Source organism: Rattus norvegicus, chromosome 13 (assembly GCF_036323735.1).
Source record: "Rattus norvegicus strain BN/NHsdMcwi chromosome 13, GRCr8, whole genome shotgun sequence".
NCBI classification, from domain to species: Eukaryota; Metazoa; Chordata; class Mammalia; order Rodentia; family Muridae; genus Rattus; species Rattus norvegicus.
In genome coordinates, this window is record NC_086031.1 from 4392906 (window position 1) to 4410585 (window position 17680).

A 17680-nucleotide genomic window follows, 5' to 3' on the forward strand; every position below is an offset into this window, starting at 1 on the left:
GAGAGTAATACCATCAATATCACAGACGGGTCCAGCAATGAGCATGAAGAGCTCATACATCCAAGGGAAAAAACAGAATCATCTGGTTATTAAAGATTTTCAAGGAGACAGGGATAAGTCCTACAATATATGTTCTACTCTACATGCTCTAGATTATCATCAGCTTCTAGATTAATTAAGGCTCTCTAATGTCTGGGGAGTATTAGGGTGGAATCCCTTTTTGGCAGCTACAAAGAGAAGACAAAGAGTTGTTACCATAGCAGACACTCTTACCCTGTCCACAGAGAGAGTCCATAGCAGAATTTAACCTGAATTTTGGGAAATGGGGCAGTTATAGATTTGTGATTTACCAGTTACATCTATGCATTACAGCTCTGACATCTTTCATGTTTTCCTCTCTTATTTTTCACCATTAGGAGGAACATCATCAAGACAGAAAGGCTTTCTTGGATGCATGCGCTCTTTACACTTGAATGGGCAGAACACAGACCTGATAGAGAGGGCAAAGTTAATGTCTGGAGTCACACCTGGCTGTCTAGGTCACTGCAGTAGCTACGGCAGCAACTGCCTCAATGGGGGCAAGTGTGTGGAGAAACAAAGTGGCTATTCCTGTGACTGCACCAACTCACCAAATGAAGGACCTTTCTGCCAGAAAGGTGAGATGGGCTTACATAACCCTATGTGTGTGGTTCCATAGCATACAAACAGCATGACCAATGATCCTGTGCACTGAGGTTATCTATAACAACGCTACTGAATGTAATGATCAACTACCCACATGCCATGATGGAAGCAATAACTATGATGTCAGGCAATCCACACTGTTTCTCCTATGTGTGGCAATGTAGTAGCTCCATGCTATTTTGGAGAAACCAAACTCTCCATGCCCTCAAGCAATGCTGATACTTTGTATTCTCAGAAGTTTTCCTACGTTTAGACTCTGTTTAGTTCATCAACATAACCATATAGATACATTTGGGTTTTGTGATAAGTAGCAGAACAGTTGTGTTCAGAATTAAATGAAAATATGCATATCATCCAGGCTGAATGATCAGCTGAAGACTAGAAGTAGATCATCTACTTGTGTTTACTGACATACTAATGTTTCTAGTTGCAATACATCAATAGAAATTGTATCAAAGGACCACAGAGTTGAATGTAAAAGAAGGGAGAGAAGCACCTCTCCATAAAATAATGTCTTTCTCTTAGTTCATGGGGGGCCTGAACCGTGGCAGAATAAGTACTTCAACATATTGTGGAAAATACCATCAATCATAAAACATATTTCATGAAGGCTACTCAGAGGGACTTATGTTAAATTATTTTTTTATGTATTTGCTGCCTCTCTCTCTCTCTCTCTCTCTCTCTCTCTCTCTCTCTCTCTCTGTTTGTGTGTGTGTTTGTGTGTGTGTGTGTGTGTGTGTGCGTGCACATGTGCATGCACGCATGTGTATGTGTGTATTCATGTGGGCATACACAAGCATTTCGTGGCCAGGGGTCAATAACAGATGTATTCCTCTTCAAATTTTAACACTCACTATTTTTCTAGACAATCCAATGACGTCTTCCTGTCTTTGTTTCCCCAGGTCTAGAGTTAGATATGCACAGCACCACACCTGTTACTTAATGCTGATGCTGAAGATGTAAATTCAATTCCATACAGTTTGCATCAAATGTATGACCAACTGAGCTGTCTCCCAATCCCTAAATAATAAGGTCTTGTAACACAGAAGCTCCACAAAGTCAAACATGCTTGGTGATGCTCTTCAGTGATATATAAAGACAATCTCGCTGAATATCATAGTATTACAAAGATAAAATTAAGAATTATGATTAATCTCCTAACCATAGTGAAATTGACAAGAATGGCTACAATGGGCTTGGAAAATGGTGTTGTCAGTAAATTGCTTGCTACACAAACATGAGAGTCTAGTGGGTCCTTAGCATTCTCTTAGAAAACTAGATGTGTCATTAGATGAGGTAAGATAGAAGAGCTCTGAACTCAATGAGCAGCCATAACTTCCAGGTTCAGTGTCTCAAAAAACAAAGCAGAGAATGATAAGGATAGACATTCAGCCTTTTCAATATCAACCCAAATCCACATCTTCTTAGGTGCACATCCACACAAGAATAGATTTGAACCTCTCTAAAATCATCAAGACGCAGATATTGTATTTTTAACATCCCTAACCATGTGCTAGATACAGTTGAATCAATGAACAAGTAGTACAGCTACTCAGAGTAATTGACTAAACATTTAACAGCATGCTCTGTTGTCTTCTGTTTTGCAGAAATTTCAGCTCTTTTTAATTCTGGCACCTCTGTAACATACCTGTTTCAAGAACCTTACCTGGTGATCAAGAACACAAGTCTCTTATCTTCACCTATCTACGCAGATACTGCTCCATCCAAGGAAACCATCATGCTGAATTTCTTGACAACACAAGCCCCCACCATCTTGCTCTACCTCAATTTCTCTTCTCAGAACTTTCTGGCTATCTTGCTTTCCAGAAATGGTGAGTGTTTGTGGCATGAAACCATAAGTCCAGACTTGCATGGCGGGAAAATTCATGTTCTGTAGTACTGTGCAAAGATGTATATGTGGGAAGCTTCAGTCTAACCTTCCTCCCACTACACCATTATGAGCCATAATTACTATTCTGGGCCAGTGTCAACTTGACACTGAAGTCTAAACTCATTTTGTTGTTCTTTATTGTGTTGTAATAATTATTTATTTATTGATCATTCTGAAATCAATTAAGAGTAGAAGATAATAAGAGATCTGAATTACAGGAGGATACTTGCCATGTTTATTTTTTAATCTTTTCTGCTGTGCTTTGTTAGTGGAAGCTGGTAAAGCATAATTACTGATAGTGTTTATAGATGAGCACTCTCCAAATCTTCAAGAGAAGTATAATGTGGGAACCATAATGCTGTGGCCCAGGAACTCACTTTTGAGAGTCTGATTTTTCTTTATATTTTATTGGATTTTTTAATTTATATTTCTAATATCCATATCTGCTTTCCTGTCTATAAACTCCCTATCCTGCCCCCTCTCCCCCTTCTTATATGAGGGTGTTTCTCACACCCACCCTCCCAAACCTTCCTGCTTCTCCACCCGGACATTCCGCTATGCTGGGCCATCAAGCCTTGGCAGGACTAAGGGCTTCGCCTCCTATTGGTGCCCAACAAGGCCATCCTCTGCTACATATGCAGTTAGAGACATGGGGTCTGTCCATGTGTACTCTTTGGATGGTGGTATAGTCCTTGGGGGCTCTGTTTGATTGGTATTGTGGTTCTTCTAATGAAAACCCCTTCATCTCCTTCAGTTTTTTCTCTAACTCCTCCAATGGGGAACCTGTTCTCAAGTCAATATTTGACTGCAAGTATCTGCCTATGTATTTGTCATGCTTTCATTGAGAGGCATCAATTCTTTTTATCATGACTAACTACTGAACTATGATATTTGCACTTAGAATTGGCAAGACCTGGAGTATTTTACTTGGCCTAAGAGTACTGCAGTATCACAAATGAAATTTTACTTAGTTATTATTACTTTTCTTTCTTGAAATTATTGCTATTAGTTTTAAACCCCATGCATTCTTACAAGGCATTGTCTGCTGACTTCACATAAATACTCAAATGACCACCTAGGGTAATAGTTCACAATTCTCTGTGTATCATTGCTGTTGATACCTTCAATAAAGTAGAATTTACAAAGAAGGCCATGTTTCTCGGTTTTCAAGCTATCTGTAGTTTGTAGGCTGTAAGGATGACACTATTAATTATGAGTACTCAATAAAGATGTTAATCAAACTTTGGGACAAAAGGGTAGATATGGAGAATATAAATGGTTAGAGAAAGGACAAAATTAAATCATACAAAAAATAATGATGATAACCACATATAGTGGTGTTAGCACATTTTTTCATATTATGCCAGGACAAAACTTCTTAATATATCCAAATTGAAGTATGCTATGAAGTTAGAATTTCTACCATATGTATTAACTTTTTAAATAAGTGAATGGATGAAACATACACACATCCCTAGAGTACAATCTCACATTAACACTCTCCTGTGAACATGAGTATGGTTCTAATTCTTTTGGAATCTTCTGGTACCATGATAGCACCCTAGTCAATTGGTTAGTTCATCCCAACCACAGATTTAAGCTTCAGGATGGACTGTGGTTTGCCATAGCTCATGGAAGTTGGTGTCTATGCAGTTGTCTACACATTAGGTACAAGTTACCTATACTCCTAGTATGCTTTTTCTGACTCTCTTTGTGTGTATGTGTGTGTATGTTTATATGTATGATTTTTCTTTTTCATGGTGTACTAATTATGAGTTGGCTGTAAAGAGTTATTCATTTAATTTGAAATGCATAATAAAACAGAGGAGTGCATGGGATGAACCAGCCTAAATTTGAAGAAAAGCAAAAGATGACACATAAGATGCTATAGTTGAATTTTATTCTCAGACCGCAATAGAGAGAAGGAAAAGAAGGTAGTGATAGGCAAGAAAGTAGGGGGAGAAAGAGAAAAATGAGGAAAAAGAAAAGGAAGAGGAAAAAGAGGAGGAAGTGTAGGGTTAGATTTTTTTTTAAAACCTACTTTTTATAAGTATTCTCAAATCCATCAAATTATCTTCTAGCTCACTGTCCAATGGAAGGAGTTGATGAGTTTTTAAAGATAAAGAGAGGGTGAATATGTTTTGGTGGTTGTGTGGTTAGGTATGGCGCAAGGGGTGCCTGGGTTGGCCTATGCTGAGGCATTATCATTTTGAGACCAGCCACATGCTAGTATAGTATAGAATAGAGTTTATTTAGGTCACGGTGAAGAGAGTTGACAGGGTAGTAGAGGAAGAGCAAGGCAGAGGTGTACAGAGAAGAAGAGGGGAAAGGAGTGAAGAGAAAAGAAGAGAAGAGGAGAGGAGAGGAGAGAAGAGAAGGGAAGGGAAGGGAAGGGAAGGGAAGGGAAGAGAAGAGAAGAGAAGAGAAGAGAAGAGAAGAGAAGAGAAGAGAAGAGAAGAGAAGAGAAGAGAAGAGAAGAGAAGTGAAATAGATGCTGTCCATGCACACGTGGAAAGTGTTTAAAGGAATGGGGAGAGAGCAGAGCAGGAAGGCAAGAACAAGAGTAAGAGAGAGGAGGGGACAAGCAGTCCTTTTTATAGTGAGTTAGACATTCCTGGCTGTTGCCAGGTACCTGTAGGGCAGAGCTTATATAAAATGCTAATATAGGTGAAAGGTGGTAAATAGTACAAAGCAGTGTAGACCTGTTTAGAAGTAGTTCCTTGAGGAGATTGCAACCTCTGTTTTCAAGATACTAGCACTCCAGTTCAGTAATATCAGTATAGCAAACAGGAATCAGAAGTGAGGGCACAATCTAGCAGAAACTTCCAGTCCTTAACCAAATGAGCATGAGTCAGCAGGAACATCCAGGATCAGCAGGGATGCCAGGAGAATGTCTCTGTCTTGCATTTCTCCTTGAATTGAACATCAGCAAAGATGAAGATGAGAGACCAACAAAATATTGCAAAGCTACTTAGGCAAGTATGCTGCCACTGTCCATTGTGTACTATTTTACTCTCTCCAATATCACATGTCCTTCACCAGAACTTTCCTTAGTGAAACACCGTGTGAATCTACATCACGTGCCATATCCAGAAACTTCCATTTCAAGGAAGCAAAGGAGAAAGGGGAGAAGGAAGACAAAGAGCAAGAAAAGTAAGAGGAGGAAGAGGAGGTCTGGTTATTATTATTAGTTTAAAAGGTTTTTTCCAAGAACATACCACCTGATCAGACCTTCAGCTTTGCCATGTTAAGCCTTTTAATTGCATGAGTCTCTTTGGATCCTTGAGCATAGCCAGTTCAAGAAGGTACATAATAGGGCAGTTATCTAGTCTATGGAACAACCAGGAGTGTCTCCTAACATTCAGCCGAGCGATCTTCCTTCTAACCTCATCACCTTCTCCTGAGGTGTTTGAACCATATTAAGATGGTTATAGAGAGAATTGTCCCCGAAGTCTTTTAGTGTATGCGTTCACATACTTATACCAGTCATAGTGCACATATGAAAATACGACTGCCAAGAATAGATGACATATAGAACAGCATAATCTCTGTATCTGTTAAATGAACCCATACTGTGCTTAAGTCTCCTAGTAACTCTGGTTACCGATTGCTATTATTATACCTATTATACTAAGATTTTACAGTCGTAAAAACTGAGGCATGACACTATCATAGGTCATATCACAGTTAGTCAGAAAGGGGCCTCAATCTTTCTAACCCAACCCAATCCTACAGTCAAGTTTTTGTTTATTTTTGACATTCCTTATGGGAGAATCCCACTGAATGTCTCCGGTCAGCTGCCCTGCCCTCTGAGTACTGGGATTATGGATTTGTACCACCATACCAGGCTGTTTTCTTAACCACAAGGAATAAATGAGTAGTGTTTATATTTTAATCTTTAAAATACATAATTATTTTAAGGAATTGATATGTTCTTAGTAGGGAATCATTCTTTTTTTTTTACTTTAATTTTTTTTTATTAACTTGAGTATTTCTTATATACATTTCGAGTGTTATTCCCTTTCCCGGTATCCGGGCAAACATCCCCCTCCCCCCTCCCCTTCCTTATGGGTGTTCCCCTCCCAACCCTTCCCCCATTGCCGCCCTCACCCCACCAGTCTAGTTCACTGGGGGTTCAGTCTTAGCAGGACCCAGGGCTTCTCCTTCCACTGGTGCTCTTACTAGGATATTCATTGCTACCTATGAGGTCAGAGTCCAGGGTCAGTCCATGTATAGTCTTTAGGTGGTGGCTTAGTCCCTGGAAGCTCTGGTTGTTTAGCATTGTTGTACATATGGGGTCTCGAGCCCCTTCAAGATCTTCCAGTTCTTTCTCTGATTCCTTCAACGGGGGTCCTATTCTCAGTTCAGTGGTTTGCTGCTGGCATTCGCCTCTGTATTTGCTGTATTCTGGCTGTGTCTCTCAGGAGCGATCTACGTCCGGCTCCTGTCGGTCTGCACTTCTTTGCTTCATCCATCTTGTCTAATTGGGTGGCTGTATATGTATGGGCCACATGTGGGGCAGGCTCTGAATGGGTGTTCCTTCAGTCTCTGTTTTAATCTTTGCCTCTCTCTTCCCTTCAAGGGTATTCTTGTTCCCCTTTTAAAGAAGGAGTGAAGCATTCACATTTTGATCATCCGTCTTGAGTTTCATTTGTCCATTCTTAAATTCTTCCAAACATATTTTCTGGTATTTTCCTTTCAAGACATTCTTAAGAACACTTTATTAGAAGCTCTACTTGAGCTTATAGATATTTGCAATTTAGAAATCCTGATGCAATTCACAAAACGAGAACACCCAAAGATTATAACTGTTGGTTGCGTAGGTCTCAGGTGTGCAGAGTTGCTTCTCAGGATGACTCACAGGAGAGTCTCTTGGTACAGAAAACATTTCTGCTAAAGATGGGGATCCAACCCGAGAAGACACTCTCTGAAATATTCCAATTTTTGTGTCCTGGAACAAAGATTTGACTAGGGCACATGGATAGTAATAACAGTATTAGCGTATAAAGAAGGACAAAAGCAGTAATGAGCATATCAGTAGGCTTTTGGGTCAGGACTGGATCACCAAGCTCAAATCTTTAGACCCATAGTGTTCAATCCCTTCATAGATTAAATAAATATGTTCTTTTCCTCCAGGGGCCGACTAGGCACAAGCAACGTTTTGTTTACAGGTAGGATTCAGGGGACAGGTTCCTCTGCTAACTTGCTTTTCTATGTGCTAATCTTACGTTCCTCCATCCTACTCCTGCCCTTCCCCCACACTTCCTCTCTAAGTTCCTCAGTGCAGTGGTTGGTCTAGTAGTCCAATAATGCTTTATTTAGAATCTGTGGTATTTCTGCCATCACCTTGTTCCAAAAGACACAATTGAAGGAATATTCTTATTGTTTCATTACCACTCATAATAATTAATGGTATGATACAAAGGAGAGACTGAAGAGACAAGCAAGATTTGCAGGTATCTCCATACTACATGAAAAGAGTCAGATTCAGAACCTACCTAAAACATGCAAAAAACAACTGAGACGGAGTTGGAACAATTAGATTTCTGAAGGAGTCTAGCTAAAAAGAGGACTTGGACATAAAACCATCAGAATTTATTGATTTCAGAACATAGGGGTGGACAGAAACTGATCTACCAACCAGGGAGCTGGCAGGAGACTAACCTAGGTCCTGTGCATATATATTACAGTTGTATCGCTTGATTCTACCAGTGAGAGCAGGGGCTGCTCTGACTCTGTTATCTGCCTTTGGGACCTCTTTCCCATTTTGGCTTGTATTGTCTAGCCTTAGTAAAAGAGGAGGTACCTAGACTTACTGCAACTTGATATACCATGGTTGGTTGATATTCTGGGAAAGCCTATCCCTTTTCTGAAGAGAAAAGGAAGAGGAGTGCATGTGGGGAGAATAGGGTAGGCAAGGTACTGGGAATAAAGAATGGAAGGAAAACTGATATCAGAATGTAAAATAATTAAAATTTAAAAAAGAAGGAACTTAAGAGTTTAACTATATCAATGAAACAAATATCTTCAATGCTATTAAATTCCTCATCATGAGTGTTCTTCACATAACAATTAAGTGACTATTGACTTAGGAAACTTCAACAATTCCAAAAGTTGAAAGATACAATAAAAACTAGCAAGTTTTGTTTCTACCTACGTCTTAGATATTGTGATTCTTTTTTCCTCCCTTGTAATGTCTTCCAGGAATACGTCTTTTTGTAAAGAATATGTTTGCAGAACATGAAAAGTTCCTTGAAGAATTAAGAAGAATTAATCTATTCAGGGTGGTCCTAGTATATTAACAACATTAGAATTAAGCCATTGACCTGATTATCAGTGAATTGGGAAGTAGGAACATTTTAATGGAAACTGGGTACACTACAGTGAAAAGTGTGCTTTCAAACATAGAGCAGTGGCTCACACCTGAAGTAGAGGCAGGAGGCCAATATCCAAGGACAACTTTAGAATTGTAGGATGTTCAAGACTCCAGTGAGTTCCCAGAGAATCTGTCCCCAAAACTGAAAGGAGAACTACTTCCCCTTGTGGAAGGTAGGGATCTTCATAAGTAAGTTTAATTAGTAAAGATCTACACCCCATGATCATTTGTATTCAGGATCCACTCACACCCATTCCAATATATTCAATGAGTTTGTGTTAGAAGGCACTTTACATTGTTGTTGTTCCTGTTGCTGTTCTGATTTTAATCTAACTTTGGAAATCTGGTGGTAAGAATGAGGTAGCCAACTTAAAATGAGTCCCACTTGTTATCTTGGGAGTATAGAAACTCCTCTTCCCGTGCTACAGTATAAGAAGCCAGGGTGCAGAAATAGAGTGATTAATCTAGTAAACACTGGGCAAAGCTGTCACCTTGAAAATTTATTTTATATAGATAATTGTGCCGAGGTGAGAAGAAGCTTGTGAGTCATTTGCATATGTGTGAGCATTGGCCTTGTAGCAGATTTATTTGTCAGAACTGAGGTTCCACATTGCCTTTCTTTCATATCTCCAGTTCCATTCTTACTACTGTTACTTCAAGGGAAAAACAGCCTTAAATAGAGGAACAGATTGTCATTTCTGAGAATTAAGCCTTCTCTTTCTCTCCTCTCTCTCTCTCTCTCTCTCTCTCTCTCTCTCTCTCTCTCTCTCCTCTCTCTCTTTTGAGGTAAGCACAAGAGGATAATGGAGGGGTGTTTATGAGATGGGGGATACCTTAGGAGACACAGACCTAGGATTTTGAATCACAGACCACAACTCAGAATCTTGGCAATTAAAGAAGAGGCGTTTTAAAAAAGTCGTTACCAACTTTATTGAACTGTGAAAAGTGGGGTAGATATTTTAGACATATCACACACATAGACACTGGTACATACAGGCAAAAGAAAGGAAGGAAGGAAGGAAGGAAGGAAGGAAGGAAGGAAGAAAAGGAAAAATCTTAGACATTATTTAACACAACTCTTACTTTAGTTTGTAAGAGGAATTTAAGTATCGTCTAACTTCAGGGCAATAATTTATTTCTGGCAGGAAAAGGTGCAAAGATGCTGGGGACAGTTTGAAAATATTGGAATCATGCAAGCAACTTTTTATAAACATGATTTTTTTTCTGACATAGTTTTTAAAATGGCTGTTTATTTTCTTATACTGGATTTTTTAAAATTTATATTTCAAATGTTATCGTCTTTCCAGGTTCCCCTTCCAGAAACCTGCTATCATGTACCCCTTCCCCTGTTTCTATGATGGTGCTCCCCCACACATCCATCCACTCCCTTCTGCCTTCCTTCACTGACATTACCCTACACTGGGGCATTGAGCCTTGACAGGACCAAGGGTCTCTCCTCCCATTGATACCAGAAATTGTTATCCTCTGCTACATATGCACCTGGAGCCACAGATCCATCCCTATGTAGTCTTTAGATGGTGGCTTAGACCCTAGGAGTTCAGAGGGTGTTGGTTGGTTGGTATTGTTCTTCTTATGGGGATGCAAAACCCTAGGCCCCTTCAGGCCTTTCTCTAACTCCTCCATTGGGGACCTCATTCTCAGTACAGTGGTTGGCTGACAACATTCACTTCTGTATTTGTCAGGCTATGGGTTCAGTTCTTCTTAGAAAGGGGGAACAAAAATACTCACAGGAGGAAATATGGAGACAAAGTGTGGAGCAGAAAATCTAGTGATATTCTTGACCTCTACATTTCATTTTACTTCTTCATAGTTGTAAGTGTGCATGTGTGTGCATGTGTGTGTGTGTGTGTGTGTGTGTGTGTGTGTGTGTGTGTATGTCTCGGAGTATATTTATGCATTTATGTGGATGCCAGAAGAAAACGTAGGGTGTCTTCCTCAGTAATGACATTTATTTCTTTGACAGATCTTTTCTCATTTGCTGGGAAATTTTTAGTTAGCCAGTGAGCTCCAAGAATTTGTCTCTATCTCCATGATGCTGATATTACTGGCACATGCCAACAGAGCTGTTGATTACAAAATATGTGCTCTATCAACTAAGACATTGCAGAGTTAGATATTTTATTGAATAACAACTGTCCCTTACCCATAATACTAAAAGTTTCTTTAAAAACTGTCATTTGACAAATATTTCTGAAACTCTTCAGTGGCAGGAACTATTCAATATATTAGAGTAACATGCTTTGCCATTAATAATCTATTTTTCAGCCAGAGACACATATTTGTACAAGTTTCTCATAGACATAGTTTATGCAGACTGATTATAGTTAGGCTAACTGCCTAGAAGGAAGTACTTAGTAGAGACAGGGAGTGGGAGAAAAGTTAGTGGACTTAGTCACTCTGGAAGAGAAAGTCATAAAGCTTTCCACTAACTGAGTGACTTTTAATCATAAGAGGTTTAGTCAGTGGTCCCTTAACTGATGAAAATTTAATAAAAACATTTTAATGTCCTTTTTAGGTTATCATCCTATTTTTACTGCATAGAATAGAACATGTGTATGTTCATCTGTGTCAATAATATTCTTCTTCCTTTGCTCTGATACAGGGGACTAACAAAGTAATGTAAGAAGAAAGGGTTCTAGTTTCAGGGTATAGTACGCCAGGTGAGGCAAATAATGTTGAAAGGAGCTGAAGGTATCCAGAAAGCAGAGAGAGATGGATGGTAGTACTCAGGTCAATTCTTCCATTTTATCCAGTCCACGTCTGCAGGCCATGGCATGATGCTGCCCACATTTAGGGCTGGTGGTTTAACATCAGTTAACCTAATCTGGATAAACACTCACAGATAAGGTCTGAGGCCTATGTCCTTGGTTATTTTAGATACTGTAAAGTTGACTATCAATATTAATCATTGCAATATGTATCACCTCATATAACTATTCTTATTACTCTTTTTGGTTTCTTGCTCTTTAAATGAAAATGATGCTAGAATATGTACAAATAAAGCCACAAATCCATGCTGAAATTCATCTAATACAATACCCGAATGATCCCAGGTAACCTCCTTCCCCCTTTTGGTTGCTCTGCGGCCTCTGGCACTGAATGATTTTTATGTCCTCAGCTCATTATTTCCTTTTATCAAAAAATTTTTAGTACATAAATTTATAAGGTTCGCAGTATGAATTTCTGATTGCCCAGACCTCAAAAGAAATTATTGTGACCTGAGATGATGTGTAGCTCAAGAGAGACAGAAGTGAAAATAAAAAGACCATTACAGGAAATAGTTTCAAAGTGCGATTCCTCACAGTTTCCAGACAGTGTCAAGTTGCCAATAAGATGTCCTCAATATCACTCCTTTCTCTCAAAGAAAGGAGTCACTCTTGCCTCCTTATACAAGTATATGTTTGAGTTCCCGTAGACAGAAGGAATTCTGAAGCACAGAGATGAAGTTTGTTCCACAATGTTGTTGTTGTTGCAATTGTTGTTGTTTTTGTTGTTGTTGTTGTTGTTGTTGTCCACGTCGTTGTTGTTATTGTTTTTTTTTTCTTTTTTCTATTTTTCGGAGCTGGGGACCGAACCCAGGGCCTTGCGTTTGCTAGGCAACTGCTCTACCACTGAGGTAAATCCCCAACCCGTTGTTATTGTTATTTTGGCCTCACTCCGCCTTGATCACTTCAGTCTCCAGAATTGCTTTCTGTATGACAGTTTCCAGCGTTAGACTTGATTGTATTATTGCATACATGTGTTCTTTAAATAAGTTCTTCTGTCCCTTTCTATTTGACATTTCAGAAATGTCCATGAGGGCCAATAGATGGGAGAAGATGTCCAATATCGTACAATAAATCTACAATGCTAAGTGGTGGGTATAAGCAAAGGAATAAAGACATGTGGCTAGAATGTGATGCTCATACTATTTCTTATTTCTGTTTGTTGCTATTGAAATGAACACTTTAATTTTTTGACTTGTTTGTAAATATTTAAAGTTTAATATGAACAGGATTTTACCTATAATTCCCAGGCTAGCTGTTGAAGTCCTCATTTTTCCTCTTCAATTAGAGTTAGATTTGGCATAAGATAGTAATTTGGTTTAGATTGTGGAGTTTGGGCCCTTTGTCCCAAAGAAGGCACTGGAGACCTTTATCCACTCTCTTCCCATGACATGTAATGACAATGTTTAGAAGTCAAACTCAAAGACTAAGTTAAGACTGAGCTCCAGGACAAAAGATTAAACAGCCTCATGCTGTTGGAAGTATAAGAAAAAAAGGAAAAGAAAGAAAGAAAGAGAGAGAGAAAGAAAGAAAGAAAGAAAGAAAGAAAGAAAGAAAGCAAACAAAAGAAAAGGTATAATAGATAGTAGCTAGGTCAATATGTAATCAGTATGTTGAATTTTATTTTAACCAACTGAGTACAGGCAAAACATAATGATTTATCAGTATGTACCTCATAGATAGTAATCTACAAAGCACTTCATAATCTTATTGATAGAAGCACTGGTACGAATTACTAGCTTAATAGTATGTTTTTGTACCATGAATACAAAAGCAAATATTTAGGACATTTGATATTAAGGTATAATTAAAAGAAGAAACAAAAACTGTCTAGAAACTAAGGCTATGGATGTTTGCCCTGTAGGTGACTGCCATTGCATAGGGAGAACAGATTTATCTGCACATAAGTAAGAAGGCAAGGACATTTAGCAATGGTTTTTTTCTAATGTCTTTTGAACATACTCTCTAACGAGAGTTAGGGAGATGAGCAGAGAAGATTAAAAACAAAAGAACACAGAGTGTATATGAAGGACTAATATAGAGTCTAGTGCAGGGCCAGGCCATACCACTTAAGCCCAAGTCAGCAGATAGAGTTAAATATGGCAAAATGTGATTCAGGCAAATGAATGTGAATCTAACTGCATAAATCATAATCAAAGGAAACCAAAATACAGAGAGTAGAAATTCTTCATCATTCCTAAGTCTCAGTAGATTGAACACTAATCAAAGGCTTATGTAGAAATAAAGATAATGAAATATCATTTATAATTAACTCTACAGACACCTATTGAGTATTGTCTTAATCTATGAGGACTGCAAACAAAATACTGCTGATTGGGTACCTTAAAGGGGAAACTTATTTCCTCACAGTGTACGAAGATTAGTAGTAAAAATCAAATATGTACGATAGACTTGTTTGAGGTTTCTCATGTTGAGTGAGCACATTTTTTACTTATGCTGATAAGTTTACAATAAAGGGAGATGAAGTTGGAGAGGGGAAAGAAATAAAGAGCAGCAGAAGATGTACATACACACACACACACAGTCAGAGATAGATAGATAGAGAGAGGGGGGGTGGGAGGGTGGGAGGGGGAGAGAGAGAGAAAGAGAGAGAGAGAGAGAGAGAGAGAGAGAAAGAGAGAGAGATTTCTGAATCTTCTTTTGTTTTTTCTTTGAATGATGCTAATCCTTTAAGATGAAGGAAGGTAATTTAAAACATCATTATTTTTTTAAAACTGGAAAATACTTTGGAGGCTTTTAATCTTTTTATAAAAGTAGTCAAGAATGGGCTCTAAAAGAAGGGCAAGGATAATTTGATAATTTAGGGTCTTAAAAAAAAAACTCCAATTTAGGCAAGCTGTAATTTTTTGCAGCTGCCCAGAGTACAAAACACATGAGAAGAGGACAGAGCCATTCTATTTTGACTAGGTTTGGAGATTAGCAGCAGGGTAGAAGAAGAAGAAAAGAAAGGAAGCTCAGAACATCAGAAAAAGCACAGGTGAGCTCTGGACTGCATCTAAGGAAAGGACAGAAGATAATTTAGAGGGTGAGTTATAGTGCTCAAAAATGATGGCACATTCACAGGAAGCTCATAACAGTTCTGCAGCTGCATTGAGGAATTCTGGAAAAGAAATATATATTAAATTATTAAAGAAGTAATTATCCTTTCTATTTCTTACCTTAGCTAAATATGGACAGCCTTCCTGGGGGGTGGTCCTTTGAATGAGATAGTGGCTAGCACATTTAGATGAACTCTTGAGAAGGATGTAATGGTATGTCTCCACACAGAATTAGATTCTATTCCTAGTGTTAACAAATGATTTTAATTTTCATCTCTATATATAGTCATGTTAAATGATAAACTTCATCATAAAGTTTTAGTTATAACACCTAAAATGTACTATATATTAATCTATATGGATGTAACAGTAAATACATATAACTTATAGAATTTTCAAAGATTCCTGAAGAGAAAACTGTGTTTGGTTTATCTTCATAGTATTACCATTGAGCAAAGCATCTTATCTCACAGTATGATGTCTGGGTGAAATATGTATTCTTAGAGTAGTCAGATAAAAATCACAAACTAGCAAATGTAGGACATCCCCATAGAGGCCAAGAGAAGATTTTTTTGGTGGAAAATCATGACCTCTTTAATTAATAAATCCCAAAAGGTTTCATTTATCAGTCATAAAAAATTTTGCTCAAACACAAAGATGAGTGTCACATTGAGGGTGTTAAAGATGGTCTATGACAAAGCATCAAAGGGTTCCAGAAGGTGTGCTTCTTTAAATGAACTTTTTATACCTAAGACAAGTTTATTATTACAGCAAGTAATTCCCCAATAGTTATTGCCCCCCAAAGAATGAAAACAACTTTTGGGACAGACATGCATATCCCTGGCAGAAACTCCAAGTTCCACGTTAGTTAGTTTCAAATAACTGTTAGCCAGAACAATTAGTGTTAGAATGAGTAAATTTGCCTATGTGAGATCTTCCAAAGAGAACTTCAAACCAATTTCCTTATGAATATTGACACAAGAATACTCAATAAAATATTTGCAAACTGAATCCAAGAACACATCAAAACGAACATCCATCATGATAAAGTAGGCTTCATCCAAATGATGCAGGGATGGTTCAATATAAGGAAATCCATCAACATAATCCACTATATAAACAAGCTCAAATATAAAAACCACATGATCATTTCATTAGATGCTGAGAAAGCATTTGAAAAATCAACATCCCTTCATGATAAAAGTCCTGGAAAGAACAGGAATTTTCATGGCCAATAACTAAACATAGTAAAAAACATATACAGCAAACTAGTAGGTAATATCAAACTAAATGGAGAGAAACTTGAAGCAATCTCACTAAAATGAGGGATTAGACAAGGCTGCCTACTTTCTCCCTACTTATTTAATATAGTTCTTAAAGTCCTGGCCAGAGCAATCAGACAACAAAAGGAGGTCAAAAGGATATAAATTGGAAAGGAAGACATCAAAATGTCACTATTTGCAGATGATATGTGAGTATACATACATGACCCCAAAAGTTTCACCAGAGAAATACTAAGCCTGATAAACAACTTCAGCAAAGTGGCTGGAAAAAAATTAACTCAAACAAATTAGTAGCCTTTCTCTCCTCAAAGGAAAAACAGGCTGAGAAAGAAATTAGGGAAATGACACCCTTCACAATAGCCCCAAATAATATAAAATACCTTGGTGTGACTCTAACTAAGCAAGTGAAAGATCTATATGACAAGAACTACAAGTCTCTGAAGAAAGAAACTGAAGAAGATTTCAGAAGAAAGAAAGACCTCACATGCTCATGGATTGGCAGGATTAATATCGTAAAAATGTCCATTTTACTAAATGCAAACGAGAGATTCAGTGCAATCCCCATCAAAATTCCGCCTCAATAACTCATAGCAATAGAAAGAGAAATTTGCAAATTCATTTAGTGTAACAACAAACCCAGGATAGCTAAAACTTTTCTCAACAATAAAAGAACTCCTGGGGGAATCAAATCCCTGACCTCAATCAATATTATAGAACAGTAGTGATAAAAAAACTGTATGATATTGGTGCAGAGATAGGCAGATTGATCAGTGCAATAGAACTGAAGACCTAGAAATGAACCCACACACTTATGGTCACTTGATCTTGAACAAAGGAGCTAAAACCATTCAATGAAAAAGGATAGCATTTTCAACAAATGTTGCTGGTTCTACTAGAGGTCAGCATGTTGAAGAATGGACATCAATCCATTCTTATCATCCTGTAAAAGTCTTCAGTTCAAGTCTATCAAGGACATCCACATCAAACCAGATACACTCAAGCTAATAGAAGAAAAAGTGGGGAAGAGCCTCGAACACATGTGCACTGAGAAAATTTTCCTAAACAGAACAACAATGGGTTATGCTCTAAGATCAGGAAATGACACATGCAACCTCATAGAACTGCAATGTTTCTGTAAGCATTAAGACAAAATAGCAACCAACAGACTGGGATAAGTTCTTTACCAATTTTACATCTGATAGAGGGTTAGTATCCAAAATATACAAATAACTCAAAAATTAGACTCCAGAGAGTCAAATAACTATATTAAAAATGGGGTACAAAGCTAAACAAAATATTCTCATCTGAGGAAGATTGAAAGGCTGAGAAGCACATAAAGAAATGTTAAACATCCTTAGTCATCAGGGAAATGCAAATCAAAACAACCCTGAAATTCCACCTTATACTAGTCAGAAAGGCTAAGATAAAAACTCAGGTGGCAGCAGATGCTGGTGAGGATATGGAGAAAGAGCAACACTCCTCCATTGTTGGTGGGACTGCAAACTGGTACAACCACTCTGGAAATCAGTCTGGAGGTTCCTCAGAAAATTGAACATTCCATTACTGAGGATAGATACCCACAAGATGCTCCAACATACAAC

General features: G+C 38.0%; 1 protein-coding gene across 3 annotated transcripts in view; it reads left to right on the forward strand.

Moving 5' to 3' along the window:
* The window catches only part of Cntnap5c (contactin associated protein-like 5C), a 1032620-nt gene that overhangs the window by 871641 nt on the left and 143299 nt on the right, over window positions 1–17680 (forward strand). For all 3 annotated transcript variants that reach the window (NM_001415869.1, NM_001047866.2, XM_063272211.1), the window contains 2 exon segments: window positions 417–656; window positions 2292–2516. In NM_001415869.1, the coding sequence (NP_001402798.1) occupies window positions 417–656; window positions 2292–2516 (465 nt within the window).